This window comes from Manacus candei, unplaced genomic scaffold, assembly GCF_025592945.1.
Source record: "Manacus candei isolate 608988 ecotype Guabito, Panama unplaced genomic scaffold, ASM2559294v1 h1tg000077l, whole genome shotgun sequence".
NCBI lineage: Eukaryota > Metazoa > Chordata > Aves > Passeriformes > Pipridae > Manacus > Manacus candei.
Window position 1 is genome coordinate 1,995,001 of NW_026138125.1, and position 16,858 is coordinate 2,011,858.

At 38.7% G+C, this 16,858-nt stretch overlaps 2 protein-coding genes across 12 annotated transcripts in view; one reads left to right on the forward strand and one right to left on the reverse strand.

The window, feature by feature from the left end:
* CCNT2 (cyclin T2) overlaps positions 1-3,741 on the forward strand; it is a 26,031-nt gene extending 22,290 nt beyond the window's left edge. For 6 of the 7 annotated variants that reach the window (XM_051810280.1, XM_051810277.1, XM_051810279.1 and 3 more), the window contains one exon: positions 1-1,166. This exon is cut by the window's left edge. The gene's annotated coding sequence lies outside the window, so the exon portion shown is untranslated. Of the gene's footprint in view, positions 1,167-3,532 lie in introns of those variants that run through there. The other variant, XM_051810276.1, reaches the window with a different exon arrangement.
* MAP3K19 (mitogen-activated protein kinase kinase kinase 19) overlaps positions 1,295-16,858 on the reverse strand; it is a 17,052-nt gene continuing 1,488 nt past the window's right edge. For 2 of the 5 annotated variants that reach the window (XM_051810246.1, XM_051810244.1), the window contains exons 2-11: positions 16,498-16,787; positions 14,767-14,837; positions 14,162-14,246; positions 13,122-13,363; positions 12,426-12,469; positions 8,452-10,884; positions 8,262-8,336; positions 7,363-7,512; positions 6,456-7,153; positions 4,013-4,745 (exon numbers count right to left, since the gene is read on the reverse strand). In XM_051810246.1, the coding sequence (XP_051666206.1) occupies positions 4,679-4,745; positions 6,456-7,153; positions 7,363-7,512; positions 8,262-8,336; positions 8,452-10,884; positions 12,426-12,469; positions 13,122-13,363; positions 14,162-14,246; positions 14,767-14,806 (3,834 nt within the window). In that variant the 5' untranslated portion in view covers positions 14,807-14,837; positions 16,498-16,787 and the 3' untranslated portion in view covers positions 4,013-4,678. Of the gene's footprint in view, positions 1,643-4,012; positions 4,746-6,455; positions 7,154-7,362; positions 7,513-8,261; positions 8,337-8,451; positions 10,885-12,425; positions 12,470-13,121; positions 13,364-14,161; positions 14,247-14,766; positions 14,838-16,497; positions 16,788-16,858 lie in introns of those variants that run through there. The other 3 variants (XM_051810245.1, XM_051810247.1, XM_051810248.1) reach the window with 3 other exon arrangements.

Here is a 16,858-nt window from a genome sequence, read left to right on the forward strand (position 1 = left end):
TGTATGATGTAACTACAAGTATATCAATTACTATGTAATACTCTGTTTCCAGTAATGCAAACGCTTGTAATTACTTGAATAAGTTTTATTTGAACTATGGATACTTTTTTTACACTTTAAGGAATATTTAAATGGAAACCTGATTGCATTTTCTGCTATATCTTATCTTAAGTCAAGGCTCGTGTACAAAATCCAAAGCTGTCTTATCCCTACTACTTGGTTATTTTTCTACATTGGGAATGTAACTTCTTGTTACAAACTTCTGCATTGTTGGATATTTTCTATCCTTTTATAGTCCCTTTCCTTTCCATCTCAGTGCTACTCTTGGGTCTGATTTGTAACCAATGTAATCTGCATTATATACTGTCCTAAACCAGAGCCTGGGCAGAGAGATGACATAGCAGGAAACTGTCTTAATTTGTCTTTGAAGCACTACAGTACTTTCTTTTTGAGTCTGTTTAAATAGGTGTGCCCTGAAATGCATCTTATACAGCCACTCTGGATAAGCAATATATTGTACTGTATATATAGCAGTTTCTGTCACAACCTGGAGTTAAAATGTCTGGATGGTAACTAGTGCCTGTCTAATATACATTGGAATGACCATAGGCTTTCCTCCTAAGGTGCTGTTTCAAAAGAATTATTTCCTGTTTTGATTCTGGGAAATTGTGAAATAATAGTGGACAAAATGTTGCTATGCTACATTGAGATCCAAACAGTGGGTTTTGGTTTCTCTGTAAAGGATGTCCATAAAACTCATGGGGTTTGGTTTTCAATGTCATTGTAAATAGGTGAAACTGTACGTGTCATTGTGTTTGGAACTGAATTCCACCACTGAAATCAGTGGTGATCCCTGGGGCTGAGAGGGAGGGAGAGGAGATGCAGCCAGGTGCCACTAGTTTGCCCTGACTGAAATTAGTGACTGGTGTGAATGGCAGCCTGGCTGAGGGGTGGGAAGGAATGAAAACTGACGGGATCGGCGTTGGCCTCACCCGGGAATGACTGAATAAATGCAATAAAAGGCTCAAAGTCAACACTGTTCCTTTGTTCATCACTTATTACAGATTTTTTGTTATAAATTTGAGTACAAGAATTATATAATTTGTAAAATGACACTGTAGTGGAGACCTTGGTACAACACTATTAAAAATCCTCCCTGTTTGTGAGATCTGAGGTTTGTAGAATAGTGAAATTCTTTCGTATGTTGAATCTTGGTCTGTTCCTGATGGTGGGAGTGCTGGGCTAATGTATCTCACTGTGAGCTGGGTCTTGGCTATTTGCATAACATGGCAGTTCTGTACATTCTTCTGGCTAATTGTAAATATAAATGTTTCATAATAGCTTAGTTGCATTTTTGAGGTACAGCCATTTGTGTGAGATTAGAAAAAACTTTATTTCTAAGAACTTGTAAAAAAAAAAGTATTTTCAATAAAATTCCCTACCTCACCTCTATTGTGCAGAAATGATCCCATTTTCCTATGTTGAATTTCTACAAAGTTGGAAACACAAAGGTCCTCTTTCAGTTATTGGCTAAACATTGCTGGTTTTCATCAAATCAGTCAAATAACAGACTGCTTGAAAGTCTGAAGTCTCATTTGTTTCCTTTGCTCCCATTCCATTGTGGTGATCAGGTATTTGGTACCTGAAAAGCAAGTTCTAGAACTGTTATGCCATCTCCAGCTGCTTCCTCCCTGTGCCCTGGGGGCCAGAGCTTGGACCCTGGAGTTGTGTAGGGGCTGGCCAGGCTTCAGGGGAGGGTTATTATTTTCCTTTTTAGCAGTGAGGGGGTGGGTGACAGTTGTACACCAAGCATCTCTCTGACCTTAAGGGGGGGAAGGGTTCCGAATCCTTGTTTTGCAGGGAAGGGAATTGGACAAACACTTTGCTTTCTTTAGTTGGGATGTAAATGCACATTCCCATAATCAGTTCCAAAAATAAATGTCTTCAAAGACTTGGAAGTTATGCCAAACTGAACTAGCTAATTAATTCCTCCTTCCTCTGAAATGCCTAACTTCTTACACCTTTAAAAAAGTAGATCACTAGTGCCAGGAGTGTTCTCTCCAGTTGCTGCTGGGAATTACTTTCTCTGGCTCCTGACATGGAGTAAACCCAAATCCAGTTTTTAACCTTAGATCTTTCAGTAGCTGGGTTTGATTCCTCTGCGTTCCTGCACCTATAATGGCAACATTTTCCTTGCCATAGTTCAGAGATTGTGTTCTTTGACAACATCTGTAAAATTTCTGAGGCTGTCCCATGGTGCAGGTCCCTGGGAGAAGGGAAAAGAAGGGGAGAAAAGGCACTGGACTGTGTGTACTGGAGGCCCTTCCTCAGGAGAACTCTTGTTCTCTTTTGCTTTTTTGCAAGAACCAGAGATTTCACAGGAGAGGTGGAGAAATGGCATCAGTTCCTGCTTAGCTCTGTGAAAAAGCACTGATTTTGAACCCAGATAATCTCAAGAGACTGTGGGTTTTCTAGGCTCAGTGTCTGCTTCTTTGGAAGGAGAAGTAGACATATTTTTAGATGCAAATTTTTACATCCTATTGCTGTTGGTAGTTCCAAGACCAGTGTAAAATAGGTGGTTGGCATTCCTAAGGACCCTCCCTTCTCCTGAGATGTGAGCAGTGGCTCAGAGCTTCAGATATTACTGTGTGAAAGGACTAGCAAGTACCCTGCAATGATACAAGAACAGTGTGTTTTCAGGCTCTCTGATTTAAACCCCAGATCTATAGGAAACCTGGAGTCACAGCAAAGCCCTCCCCCCTTGTGCTTGGCAGCCTGGCATGAGTTGTAATGGGCTCTTACTGGTTTCAGATTTAAACCAGTAAGACTTGCCCTGCTTGAGTACTATAATTAAGCAAGTGTCACCCTCCTCCCTGAGTCACTTCTCATGGAATATACAGTTTTCAAGATTTTGCACCCTTTCTCTTGACTACCTTAGACACCTTAATTAAGCATCTGGATTTGGATGTGAAAATCTGTGATCTCCTCGAGTAAGAAATAGCAAAGTTAGACTTGTTTCAAGAATGTCCCACTAGACTGGCTCAGCTGAGTGACCCAAGACTCCCCAACCCATGTCCTGCTTGGTTTAGCTGTGCTGTGCCCTGGGCTGGGCTGCAGGCACATCCCCACCATCTCCAGCAGATTAGGCTGAAATACTTTGTTGCAAGTGCTGGCCTTAAAGTGCCACCTCCTTCTCAACATCTGGTTAAGCAAAAGCAAAAATGTGCTTTCACATTTTGATTAAAGGCTCGGGTTCAAGTTTTACATACCTCTAAGTTCCAACCTAATTTTAGTGTAATTAGCTGGATTAAACATGACACTTAAATTACAAATAACTAATAACCTTAATATTGGAGAGCGCTAACAAGAGACATCAGTTTTGCTTATAAGTCATGTGCATAAGGAAGAGGATTTATAATGCTGACATTTTATTAATTAACTATATATTCTAGAGCATTCCCATTCTTCCCCACTTATATCTGTCATCTCAGCTTCATTTCATGCTAAATAAAACCTCACATTTACTTTGCAGCTTTGCTGGAGACACTACATTAATCTGAGAAGAATTAATGCACATCATGGAATTATGTACATCCCACCTGAGTTCCTATGCCAGGGCTCCCACCTTTACTCTGCAAAGTCCTTAAATGTGAAGATCCTTTAACATGATGTTGCCATGGATTCCTGGCATGAGCACCAACCTGTATTCCTCAAAATGGGACTGTTAACTGCTTGAACTTGGAAGATTACTGTGATGTTGGGATTTCTCTTATACTGGCATTATGTTCTGTCATTGTTATGTGACATTATACCTACAGAAACTATCAATAAAGGATTTTGCTAGAAGTACTGGTTTCTCTTTGCTTCTATAAAGTTTAGACCAACTCTCTGAAATCAGGCGACTGGCATTAAGCAAAGCTTGAAAGCTATTTGTGAAACTAAAGTGTTTAGCACCCTGAGGAAGTTAGAACTTCCTTCTTTCCCTTTTGTAAAACACTAATTTTCACGTTACTGCTGGCACTGAAGTCAGTGCCTTGAATCCTTGAGAGCTCAGCTCTGAACAGTTGTAGGGCTGAGTTTTACTGCATCTCTTCCTGGAGCCTGGGTGCTCAAAAAGGCTTAAAGTTTATCCCATTTTGATTGGAAGAAATCTTACCAGAAACAGGACATTTTAAATACTAATACCTGCTTTTTCACTTTGGTTTATTACTATATAACTGTACTTTTTAATTTTATTTAATTCTGTGCAGTTAGTAGTAGCTACTTCTACTAATTGTTACAATTACTTTTGCAGTGCAGATGGAGACTGTCACATGTCATCTAATCATAGAGTGCTCACTTCAAGTGTTTTGAGAAACAGTTCAAGTTTCCAGTGTGTATCAATTCCCCATGAGGACAGGAAGGAACACAAAGCCAGACCCTTCAGTGTTACCAGTGACAAGAGACATGAGGCACAACTTGACCTACAAGACAGTCTGTTCAAACATAAAATCCTTTTTACCTTGAGGGTGGTGGAAGGCTGGAGCCTGTTTAATCAAAGGCCTAAGACCCCTTGTACACAACTATTCTCCAGTATTTCCGCTGTCCCTTAAAAGTCCAGTTCCTTCTGGCCTCTTTTCACAAGTGGAAATCTTTTATATGGAAAATGGATACTCACTTGGCAAGAGTTTTGAAAAATTCACTGTCTTCCTTTCACAAAGGGATGGTCCAGCAACTGCAGAGCAGAAGGACGTTCATGTTGATCTCTGCATTGAAAGTTTCAAAAATCAGGACATAAAATTAGTATTGTGCCTCTGAGGGAATCATAAAATCTAAATGCAAAATTAGCCTTTTTTTTCCTTATTTCTCCAGTCACTACTCGTTTTTAGGGTTTTTTGATAAAGCTGGTAGAAAGGAAGGGAGGCTTCAGGGGAAAAGACTGTTGGAATTTATGAATCATAAAACTGAAATATTTTATTCTTAAAGAAATCAGTCTCTATTCCTCCAAATTCCTTGCAGAGCTTTGAATAATTCTGCTAATTTGGCTGTTTCAGGTTCACCAAAAAATGTATTTAAGAAGAGTGGTAATTATTTGTTCGATCCTCCATCAATCAGGCTGTTCTGTCATCTCCAGTCAATGTCATGCATGTTAAGGAGCCCATAGGTTGCCCAAAGAAGCTGTGGATATGTCATCCCTAGAATTGTTAAAGGCTGGATGGGGCCCTGAACAATTGCCCGTGGTTTAGTGGGTGGAGTCCCTGCCCATGGCACAGAGTTGGAACTAGATGGTCTTTATGGTCCCTTCCGACCCAAGCCATTCTATGATTTCTATGGAATTACAGGACAGTAATTACAATATTGGCTTGCTAGAGCCAAGGGCTTTGGGCTTTTTCAACCCACAATTTGGAAGGAAAAAAACCAGGGAAAGGAATAAAGGGCACCAATTCCTCAAATAATAAACTAATGGGGAATATGGGATAAGGGAGGCATTTATATTTAGGACATGGTGAGATCATACACTAAGTTTTTGTCACCACAGGTGCCTCCAGACTTTTGAAAAGCTAAATGCTGTATGTTTCCCTCTACCTAAAAATTCCTTCTCCCTTTTAAACCCTCTTGTCTCTGAATCAAAGTATATATGATGTCACTATATACAGCCCACAATTTTTCTTATTGTTATGTGGTGCACAGGAACCAGAACCATTCCCTAACAATTCTAATCCAAGGATTAGAAATCAGGTTTCCTGCCCCCAGTACCACTGCCATGCCCACCAAATTACATGCTTCTCTCTTGTACTCAAATCTGATCTTTAGAGATATGTAAAAGACTGCTCCTAATTTTATAAAAACTACACAGAGGTCAGGAACTTAGCTCTTGAAACTGATAGTCCATTTAAACATTGGGACACAGCTGATATTTTAAACAAAACAAACACCACAAAAATAATTCTTATAATGGGTGGATGCTAGTGGTTTGGGGTTGTTATATAGAGAACTTTATGTTTCTAATAAAGATTGTGTTTCAAGTATTTCCTGGACTGGCAGTGATAATAGATTTTTCCACTGCAGAAGATAAGAATTAATTGGAAGCCCTTTCATTTAGAATATTGTCCTCAAAAAACTTGTCTGACATAAGCCAAACTCAAGCAATACTGGATCAGCAAAACACATCAAAGAAATTTATCAAACATTTTGTCTAAAACTCAGTGGTGTTTCTACATGAAAATTACAGAAAAGTAAATGATGAGTGTAAGGCCTACAAAAAGAGAATTTGTGAGGGTTTTTCTATACCATTATAGAGAGTAAAGCTCTTTTATATATACTGTTATTTAGAGGCTTTCTTGAAATGCTGAGAAGCCTAAGCATTTAGAAAAGAGAGGTATATTATAAGATGTAACCCAAGCTCCTACCAACAATCTCTACAATCCAAACTGTCTGCATTCTTCCTTTCATTTTCCAGTTAAGGTTCTCCACACCTGGTTAAGCAGGCACGCACAAAATCCACAGCAGCGCTGGAGAATCCCTCGGGAAGGGAAGGCATCAGCCCCCTGTGGGCCCCGATGTAGAACATGGCTGCAATCCTGCCCATGGAAGCCAGGGGCGGCTTTCCTGTTGCCATCTCAAACACGGTGCAGCCGACGCTCCAGATGTCTGATTTCCTCCCGTATCCCGACTCGCTGATCACCTCCGGGGCCATCCAGTAGGGAGTGCCGTGCACGGAGCGCAGCGTCTCGCTCCGGGTGCCGCCGGGGCTGAGCCAGGCCAAGCGCCTGGCACAGCCAAAGTCAATGAGCTTCACCGTCCCGCTGGGCATGAGCATCACGTTGTTGCCCTTGATGTCTCTGTGCACCACACAGTTGGCGTGTAAATAGGCAACCCCCTGCAGAATTTGCCTGGTGTACCTGCAAAGGACAACTTCTGGCAATGGGCCAAAGCGATTGATAACACTGGAAATGGAGCCGCCAGGAACAAACTCCATGAAAATGCTTAAAATGTTGTGTTCCAGACAAGTGCCTAAGTAAGTTACAATGTTGACGTGCTTCAATGTCTTCAAGAGATCAACTTCCTCGTGAAACTTCTGGTACTCCTTTTCTGTAGTGAGTTGATCTGATGTGTCCAAAACAACCTGTTTTACAGCTATTAACTGTCCCTGGCTGGTCAGACCGCAGTACACCTACAGTGAAACCAGCAATTATTAAAATGAAATGTGAAATTAAGTACTTACTTATTTTAAATAGTATTTTTGTGCTTGTCATGTTTCATGTCTCATTGTATAACCCAAGATACTGAAGTCATTCGTTGAATAGGACAACAGCCAGTTATGAGACAAAGTGTAGCTCAGCCACAACCAGCACATCTCTTAATATTCAGACAACTACTTACTGTGCCATAGGCTCCCTTTCCAAGGACTTCCCCTCTTGTCCACATGATAGGATCCTTGGTAGTTAAGCTGCTTCCTGGAAATTTAGTAGATTCATCTAAGTTTAGAAGGCCACTTTCTTCACTTGGTGCCAAAAAGGCTTTACTGCAACTCTGCTTGAAAGATGTTGGTCAGTGTGGGGAGAAAGCAGAGAGGAAATGAAAGACTTCATATTGTCCTTACAATTTTTATAAGGAATAATTTTTCCTGTCATGGCTATGCTCTATAGATTTATATATATACACAGACCCCACCCAGCCCATCCATACAGTTGCTCTGCTAGGTAAGGCTAGGTAAGTAAGACAGCAATAATTCCTCCATCTAGCCAGGGATCTCTGCAGTGAGAATGGAGGTATAACTGGCACCTGTGTCTGCAGAAGGACAAGGGGGGGTGTATCAACAGGTAGTGAAAGAAATTCCCTTACAAATTTGTGATTTAAATAGCCCAAAAGCTAACAGGGCAGAGGAGGAGCAGTGCTGGTAGATAAGCACCTTGGTAGGTGACGGCTCTTAACTGACTCAGGGACCAGAATCTGAGCCTTCTGAGCTCCAAGTTCTGATTAAACATTAATTAAACATCCTTAAGTCTGCCTGATAAGCCAGTACTTGTAGTTCATACCTGTAAAAATGTCTGGTTGCACTCAGAGATTCAAGGCCATTGCCCTTTTGGGTATACAAGGACTGTTTGTAGCATCTTTTCATATTCCTTAGCTTCAAGATCTCAAGAGCTTTTGCCTTGCCCAAAACATTTTATACCTGCTCTACAACTAAAATAGCCTATTCTCTTCTTTCACAACAACTTCTCAATTTATCTTGACCCATGATATAAGCTTTGACAGCTATTCTTGTCCTGCCTTAGTACCTTCTGGCTTGTGTCCTGACATGCAGCCTCTAACATGGGTGTCTTCAACAGAGCACTGGAAGAATCAGTGGGCAGCTGGCCCAAGGAAAAGGGATTGGATCTTTAATAAACACATATCTCCTGTCTTTCATCCAAACTTGAGTGAAGCACCACTCAAAGGAGGTAGCAAGTTACAAGAAATTACTTTTACCTTCTCTAGAGCATTATTTACTATTGCTCCATCTCCACTAATCATATTTTCTTCTTCAGCATGTGTGTTTTGCATTTTAGAACCTGTATGTTTTGTTCTTGCAGAGTTCGTGTCTTTTTCTTCAAGCATTAGCAATTCTTCAGCCAGGCAACAAAGCAACTCATCAGTCACATCTTTATCTGTCCAGGACAAAGTGTTTTGACTTGTCTGGAAACTGGGGCTTTTAGTCACTGAAGGCTGACTCAATTCATTTGCCAAAATACTATTTTGGAGTGTGTTTGCCCAACTGTGATTTGATTTTTCTGTAGGGGATTGACACTCCAGTCTATCTGAAAAGGGTGATGCTTCACCCTTATTGACAGACTTGAAGGAGGCCTGGTCTGATTCCAGGCCTTTGCCACCATCCATATTCCCTCTGCACTGGGATCCACAGATGTTCTGGTCTGTTGTTAGCAGACTGCTCCTTGGAGCAACACAGTCTCTGCAGTCTTCATCACTGAGCTGAAGAAGATTCTGGCTACACGGAGCAGCTCTCTGATGGTTGGATACATCCTGTCTGTCTAAAGACTGCTCCAAAGTAACTTCTTTGATAGTTGATAAGTTTGAATTTGAAAAAATTTCATTTTGCTTAGTTGACTGAGAAAGCTCTTCTAACAACATAAGCTGGTGATCTGTGTCTCCATGAGACAATGCCGTGCTCCTTGACGTGTTTGTTTGAAAATCTGCATCAGAAGTTACCACATTATCTTGCTCTGTGTTGCTGTCACTCAACTTGGTACTTCCATCCTTTGGGATTGAACATTTCTGCTTTTGTTTAGTGCCAGGTTTTGTCTTCTTTGGCTTGGGATGTGTTTTCTTTGGAGTGTTTCTTACCCTGCTGCTCTCCCTCCCTTTGGTGCAGGTACATCTGCAGGTGCTGACAGTGCCTCTCCCTGAGGGAGCAGAACAAACACTTTTATAAAACCTGCTCTCGTGTCGCTCGAGCTCCCGCACGTGGGAATACACAGGAGTTCCAAACATTTCATAAATCCCAGGGCCTTGGTCATTTGAGTTGATTTGCTTGAACATGTCACTGTATTTCAGGTCTCCAAAATCTAAGGCAGATGGTGCGTGTGGCAGAGAAAGTGGAGTAACACCGTTCTTTAACTCAACTGAATTTTTGCAACTGCAGGAGAAACTTTGCTTTTTGAGTTTCTGAGCACTCTGAGAAAAATGGCCTTTGTCTCCTTGAGGTTTTTTTTTCTGACACTTCAGGGAAGTCTCAGATTTCACCTGTGGCAGTTCTAAAGAAGGAAAAATCTGACTCTTGGCATTATGTTTTGCGGTAATCTCATCAGAAACAATGAAGTCTTTAGACATCTTTAGCTTGTTATTAATTTTAGATTTGGATGAATATTTATTTCTATTAATCTTTCTTTTATTTTTGTCATTTTCTTTGTGAGCAAGAATGTTGAAGCTCTGAGTACCCTGAGGAGGCAGGTCATGAACACCACTCTCTTTTGGGGGGGGTTGTTTAGCAATGTGTGGTTCCCTGGCTGGCTCTTGCTCAGAGAATGTAACATGAACAGCAGGTACAAGCTCACTTTGGTCTTCTGGAGTAGCTTCTGACATTTCTTCTTTTTCCATTTCAGATTCAGAGAGACAGACACAATTTTCTGTTTGCTTTCCAGAGGGATCTTGAACTTCTACTGTGGGAATTACTGCAACTACAGAATTATCTTCTAAGGCATGGTAGGCCTCTGCCACTTCATTTTCACAGGAAGGATCTACATCATGATTGCCAAGCACAGAGTTTGCACTTTCAGCACCTTCACACCGTGCACAATCCAGCGCCATCTCTGCAGCATCTCCTCCTTCTGGGTCAGTGCTGCAGCAATTCTCTGTTGCCCTTTGCTCGTTGCCAGCTCTTGAGGCATCGCTGCTGCTCGACATGGTAAATGTTGTCTGAGCTCTGCCACAGCTGACCAGAGCATCACTGGAGCTCAGGTGGCGGTGACTGTCACCACAGAGCCCGGCTTGGCTCACAGGATCGGTGTTCTCACAAACCACCAAGCACTGGAACTCCACCTGCTCATTCCTGTCAGCGTGGGCACCTACGGCAGCCCCCCTCCATCCCAAATGGCTCTGAACTCCTTTCTTCTTGCTGGGGTACTTAGAACAGTTCCTCGTGCTGAAGCAGTACAGGTCTTCTGCTGGAGTGACCTTATCAGAAATTGTAGCCACAATCAAGTCTGCTGACTTTTCACTGTGCCTTTTGAATAGATTGTCTAACTGATTATGATAAAATTTGGTAACTGATTTTATAGGCTGAGGAATAGAGTTCATAATATTTAAAATATTTCTGATGTTGCTGCTTTCATTGACAATATCATCCTCTAGAGGAGCAAGATGAATTGTTCTTACAGGCTCACATGTCACTGGTGGCAGATGAAACTGTAATTTCCATTAAAAAAAATTAATAATGTGCTACAACACAGATACAGGTAAAATGTAATCACTGAGGGTTTTGGGTACACTGGAAAACAGCACAGTCTGCACTTGAGTTCCAGTGAAGGTAAATGGATAAACCCAAAGGCCATTTTCATATGGCTGTTAACACAAAAGTCTGTTAGGTAGGGGATGTATTTTATTATTCCTCCCTTCTTCCTTCTTTTCCCATCACATTAGTGGAAGGTAACACCTCTCTTTGGAAGGTCTGAGAAATGGAGCACTTTGTTGTGACTGTTCAGATGAACAGTGAGAATAATTTTCTGAAAATAGTATTTCTATTCTTTATTTTATAGGAAATGAAATAAAAATAAACTTGAATATACTGTATATTTTCATGCAAATGGATGCAATAGAAATAATCACACAGTCATCTATTCAGAGTACTTATTTGCATGTCTATGTTCCACATCAGTTTGCAATCTGCAGGAAATTTTTGTTTGCATTCCAAGGGCAAACTGAGGTTGGAACATGCCAGGAAAAGTAATGTCTATTAGTTTGAAATCCACAGTTCTTAAGGCTTTGTCTGGCCTGTGGGGCATTAATACGAATGCTCAGTTTATCCCAAATGATATGGCTTTAGAATCATCAGAGCCCAAGCCATGAAACAAAGCTGTGTTAAATCACTCTGGGGGCAGGTAAATTATTTTGCTTAAATATTTCCATCCATTTAAAATGTGGTTTTTTTCCCATAACCCTTTTTATGATCCTGTATCAGATCTCTTCTATACTTTTCTCTTTTTCTTGTGAACGCCGCTGTATCCTGCAGTGGCTTCACTGAAGTTTACAGCTGATTCAATGAGTCCTTTGTACAAAGGACTATTGATTTATATCCATAGAGGCCAAATTCTCTTTTTTCTAAAAAACCTATATTTGACCTTTTGTAACTTTTAAGGCTTACATGGTGTGAAGCACTGATACATGTAAAATTGTGAGCTTGTTTCTAAGTACAACTGTTATGTCCAAAAATCCCATTTGCACTTATCACAAAATTTCATTTAAAGTATGTTTAATTCTAAGAGATTATTTATTATTTGTTAATAAAATCAATTTCAGTAATCATCTAATAGCAAGACTGTTTTAAAATTCAGCTTCAATTTTAAATTACCACTCAATATAAGAAAATTGTTTGGGCTTTTTTTAAATTTGGCAAAACTAGACATCTAATATTTTTAACATATAGGATGTTCATATGTTAAATTAAATTACATATTTCTATTACAAATTTCTATTTTAAGAGGTTTTGTATCTTTTTGAACTTTCAACCTTTTACCTCCAAAAATCCCTGGTGTATTGTCTTACTGGCATTTGCTGACACACACGCACATATATACTAAATAAATGTAAAAATAAATGTAAAAATACCTTCTTAAAAAAAAGCCCACCTGAGACTAAGAAAACTACCTACATGACTTCTGTATTTCTATTTTTAAGATTTTGAAAGGATAGAATACTTTTAACAGTGATTATACCTAATGCCATCTTACCTTAGATCTCTTGTTCCTGGTTTTTAGCATTGTTATATTTAACCCTTAAAAATCAAAACAAATGAAACGTTAATTTGATATTCTTAAACATGCTACAATTCTCATTTATAAATTCACTTCAAATTGTGATGTTCAGGGGACCAAGAATCTGTCAGATGGGTGGTCTCAGGACTATGATACAAATCTGCAGTGCAGAAAATGTTGTAGGTTGAAATTTCATTGTGATACTGAACTTCACAATTCCATTTTCTAAGGAAAATGATAAAATATTATACTTCTAAAATATTTTTACATTAATAATTTAAGCAAATCCTTCACAATTTTAGGTGTTTGCTAACTAGAGTATGCAGCTAATTAATATTGCCAGTGTGAGGGAAAAGTGAAAGAGATGCCGCCACGGTCCCACTCCAGGTACAGAAAGTTAAATTTACATTTTTTGGGCTCAGTTTCGTTATACAGAGTAACAAGAATGGTGAAGCTTGCCATTGCTTCTCTTTAGCTCCTTCATTCTGCAATATATAACATTAAAGAAGTTATCATTAACTTCACACATGGCTGAAGTCTATGTGAAGAAGTCAAACAGACATAAAGACAACTTTAAAGTTTAAAGAAAAAGGACTTCTAAGGCTTTGCCATCTCATATGATAACTAATATATAAATTCATATAAAATTTGTGACTTTTAAACTGAACTTACTTTGTTGTGTTTGTGCTTTTATTATCTGAAAAGTATCTAAATCCACGAATGACTTTAAAATGTTGTATTCTGGGCATGAGATCCGTAGCAGAAAGCTGAAGTCAAAGGCATACCCCATGTTATCTTTCTTTGGGAAGAAAGATAAAGAAGTGGGATGTCTCCTCTGGAATGCAAACAGATTTTTACTTGGGAAACTCGTCACTTGTTGGTCTGGCCGTGGTCTGGATGTTGATGTTGTTTGGCTGAAAGGCAAAAACAAAAACCAAAATACAGAGTGAAAATAAGTGGAAGGAGCAGCTCAAACAATCATATGACTGGAGAACAATGGGAACAAGGAGTTTTTTAAATCCAAAAATGCCAAAGTATCTTTTCTTTCTTTATCTGGGAAGTTGTGGCTCTCCCTGGAAGCATCTGATTGCAAAGCCAGAGACTGACTACAAGTGAGAATGAATGACAGACAGTGTTAACCAAGCAACAGCAGGAATTGAAAAACATATTGTTCACCTTCTCCTTCTTGACAAAAACTGATTGCTTCCAGATTGTATTTTTAATGACTCATCAGCAATGTGTGTCAGAAGAATTCTGAGGCCCAGATGTGCCCTTGTTACTTAAAAAATATGCTCCGGCCTGCCTGAAAGAAGAGAGGCTGTGCAGACAAGCCTCAGATTCCTGCCACCTGTTTTCTGAAGAATGAAAAATATGGAGAAAGATAAATATTGTTGCTGAAAAGAGGTACAAAAATACAGCCTAAGTTTATCTTAAAGCTGTATGCAATTGTCTGGTTTTAATAAGTCAAATTCTGATGTAAAACCATATCCCATATTTTTCCATATTCTACCAAATAATTTGTCCATCTAATGCAATATCCTGCCTCCAGCAGTGGCCAACAATTGCCATTGGGAAGAGATAAACACCACACAACATATAAAGCTGAATATAATGTCTGGCACTTAAGAAATATTTCCTTACTCACAGACTACTACCTGCTTTGTCTTCATTTGTGCACACTCAACTGCAAATTAAACAGTAATATGATTAACCTGTTTTTTCCTAGAGCTTTGTATGACTGATGCATTTCTTCCATTGTCTTATCTGCATCCTGAAGAGCAGCAACACTTCCACAACCTGCAACAGTACATCAGTATTTGCACAAAAGCAGTTTAATTCACTGAGCAGTAACACATTGTAAACATGGTGGGTTTTGGGCATTCAAATATTATTATAAAGAAGTACATGAAGTAGCTATCAGGAAAAAAAAATAAGAGTATGTTACATTTGACTAATTTTTTTTGAAATGTGAATGCATAACTGATTTATTTTTAGTTATTTGGTAAGTGTAGTAATTCAATGGACTATAAAAGCAAAGAACATCTGAAGATAATTCCAGTTACAGCACCTAGATCAGTAGAACAGAAGTAGAAAAGAAATATTGACAGAAACTCTGCAGAAGTAGAGCATTTAAAAATATGAAAACCAAACAAATCTCAAGGCTTTACAAAGGTGGAAAGTAACTCTGAGTTTGATTTGATATTTTACTATGGTTGCTTAGTTTTGACAAACATCCAGATTTTAAGTTATTATTGTACTTTTCCTTCTTCAGATCCCTCATCTTACACTTTATACACATAAACTTTGGTCAGACTACCTTTTTTGCTTCTCCTCTTATTTTGTTGGTTGTCAGACATACTGTCCTTAAATGTATTAAGGTCCAGAAACCTGAAAAGAACAGTTTGTTAATTGATTTCCGATTCACATGTACAAAGCAGTAATTTATATTTCATTATTCCAGAGCCATCAGTAAGACAAAAACATTTTAAAAGTACCTGAAATTATTAAAAATCCAAGAGTCACTACCTGAGGTTGTTGGCCTGTTAACTTATTAGTAGCAAACTTTTGTTTTCACTTTAAACTATTACATTGTCAGAAATAGTATCTTAACCATGAGTGTACCTTTCTGTGAGCATCTTTATGTATGTTTAGAAAAACATATTACTCAAAATGTACTGTGTTTATAAAACCAAACCCCCTTGAAATTTGCATTAAATTAGTGCTAAAAATATTTGTTAGATAATTCCTGGTTGCTGATCTCGGGAAATTAAAACAGCAAGTATTTTCTCTTTTCATACATTTATTTTCTACAACATATGTTAAGCCAATAAAACAACACAAAACAATCTCAAAGTGCAGACTCTTAAAGAAGAAACATGAGAAGGTTAAGTAGAAGGATTTGAAGTTTTGAAATTCGAGACAGCTAATTCTTGAAATAAAATTAATCTCAGTTAATAGTTTTGATGGATTTGGGACTCTTTCTAAAAAACATACTGAACTTCAGTTTCTGAAGTGACAAGAACACCTAAGGTAATTAAAGAGAGTGGATTGAAATGAATAAAAGAAAATACAATCACGAATATTAGTTCATATCTGTATTAAAATGTTTACCAATGTCTTTACTGTTTAATAAATAATTTATAGTAAAAAAAGACAAGTTATTGTACTTGAAATAAATAATATTGTCAGATATATAATATGTCTGAATGTACATGAATTAATATATATTTTAACATTTATGAATAACAGTGTCAAATTATTACATTGGGTACCTCTGGGTGCTAGAAAGTAATTAAGTTTTTTAATGTGCATGGCAGGCTAAAAGAAAGGTATTTTAAAGTTATGTTGATATTTATTGAATTCACAAGTAGAACTGTAAAAATAGGACACCTAGAGGTTCCTATGTTGCTAATTTCTTTATGAAATTATATTTTCTCTCTGCTCTTTTCCTCAAGTTAGTGATGGAAAGTAACAATCTTTGTACCTGTCTCTTCATTTCAAAGTTACTACAGAGGTCACTGGAAATGAAGGGCCTACGTGAATTTTGTTGGATAGTAGCATATTGCCACTCAATATTGCTAGTCAGGGAAAGAATTAGGCTTTTGTTACTGATTCTATCAGCAAAAAAAAATATAATTATTTGGAAACATGTAGCAGCCTTCCCAACAGACTAGTGCATTTTGCTAGATTAGTTTTTTACAATAATTTTATATGACATCTGAGAAATGTGTGCTATTTTATAACTATATACAGCCAGACATCAGACATTCTTGGTTTACAGCAGAGGAAACAAAGAAAAATGGAATGACCTATAGCTACCTTTGACTATCATCAAGATCATCCAATGAACTGTGCAAAAGTAGCTTAGAAGCACTCTTGATTTCTCATTTCCATGGATAATCCATCAAAATGTTCATCCCGTTATATCAGTCTAGTAAGAGTCAGATGGTGAACTTCTCCAAACTCTGCACTTTTTTTTTGGATACACAAAACCCACTTCAAAACAATAACTGAGGAGGTTCTGTAAAAAGGCACAAACAAATCTTACCTGGTGCTTCAGTAGCAAAGAGCGAAAGAGGCACAGCAACCTAAAGAGAAGTTATAAAGCATTTTCAGCTCACAGCCGCCTTCCTTTGCTGGCCAGCGAGGAATTCAACATAGATTACACACTTTTGGATTCGATTTTCGGCGTCTTTTCCTGACTGCGGAGCTCACAGGCACTTCTTTCTGCAGGCAGCTCCTACGACACGGGGCTGTTGAGTTTACACGATGTTGCCGAGGTAACCTCTCCGGGGGGTATTTTACTTGGAGGAGTTTAATTCAAAGAGCAGCAGTGACCTGTGAAAACAAACACGGCCGAGCTAAGCGGTGTCGCCCTTTAAGCTCTAATCGCAGGGCAGCTCTCCCAG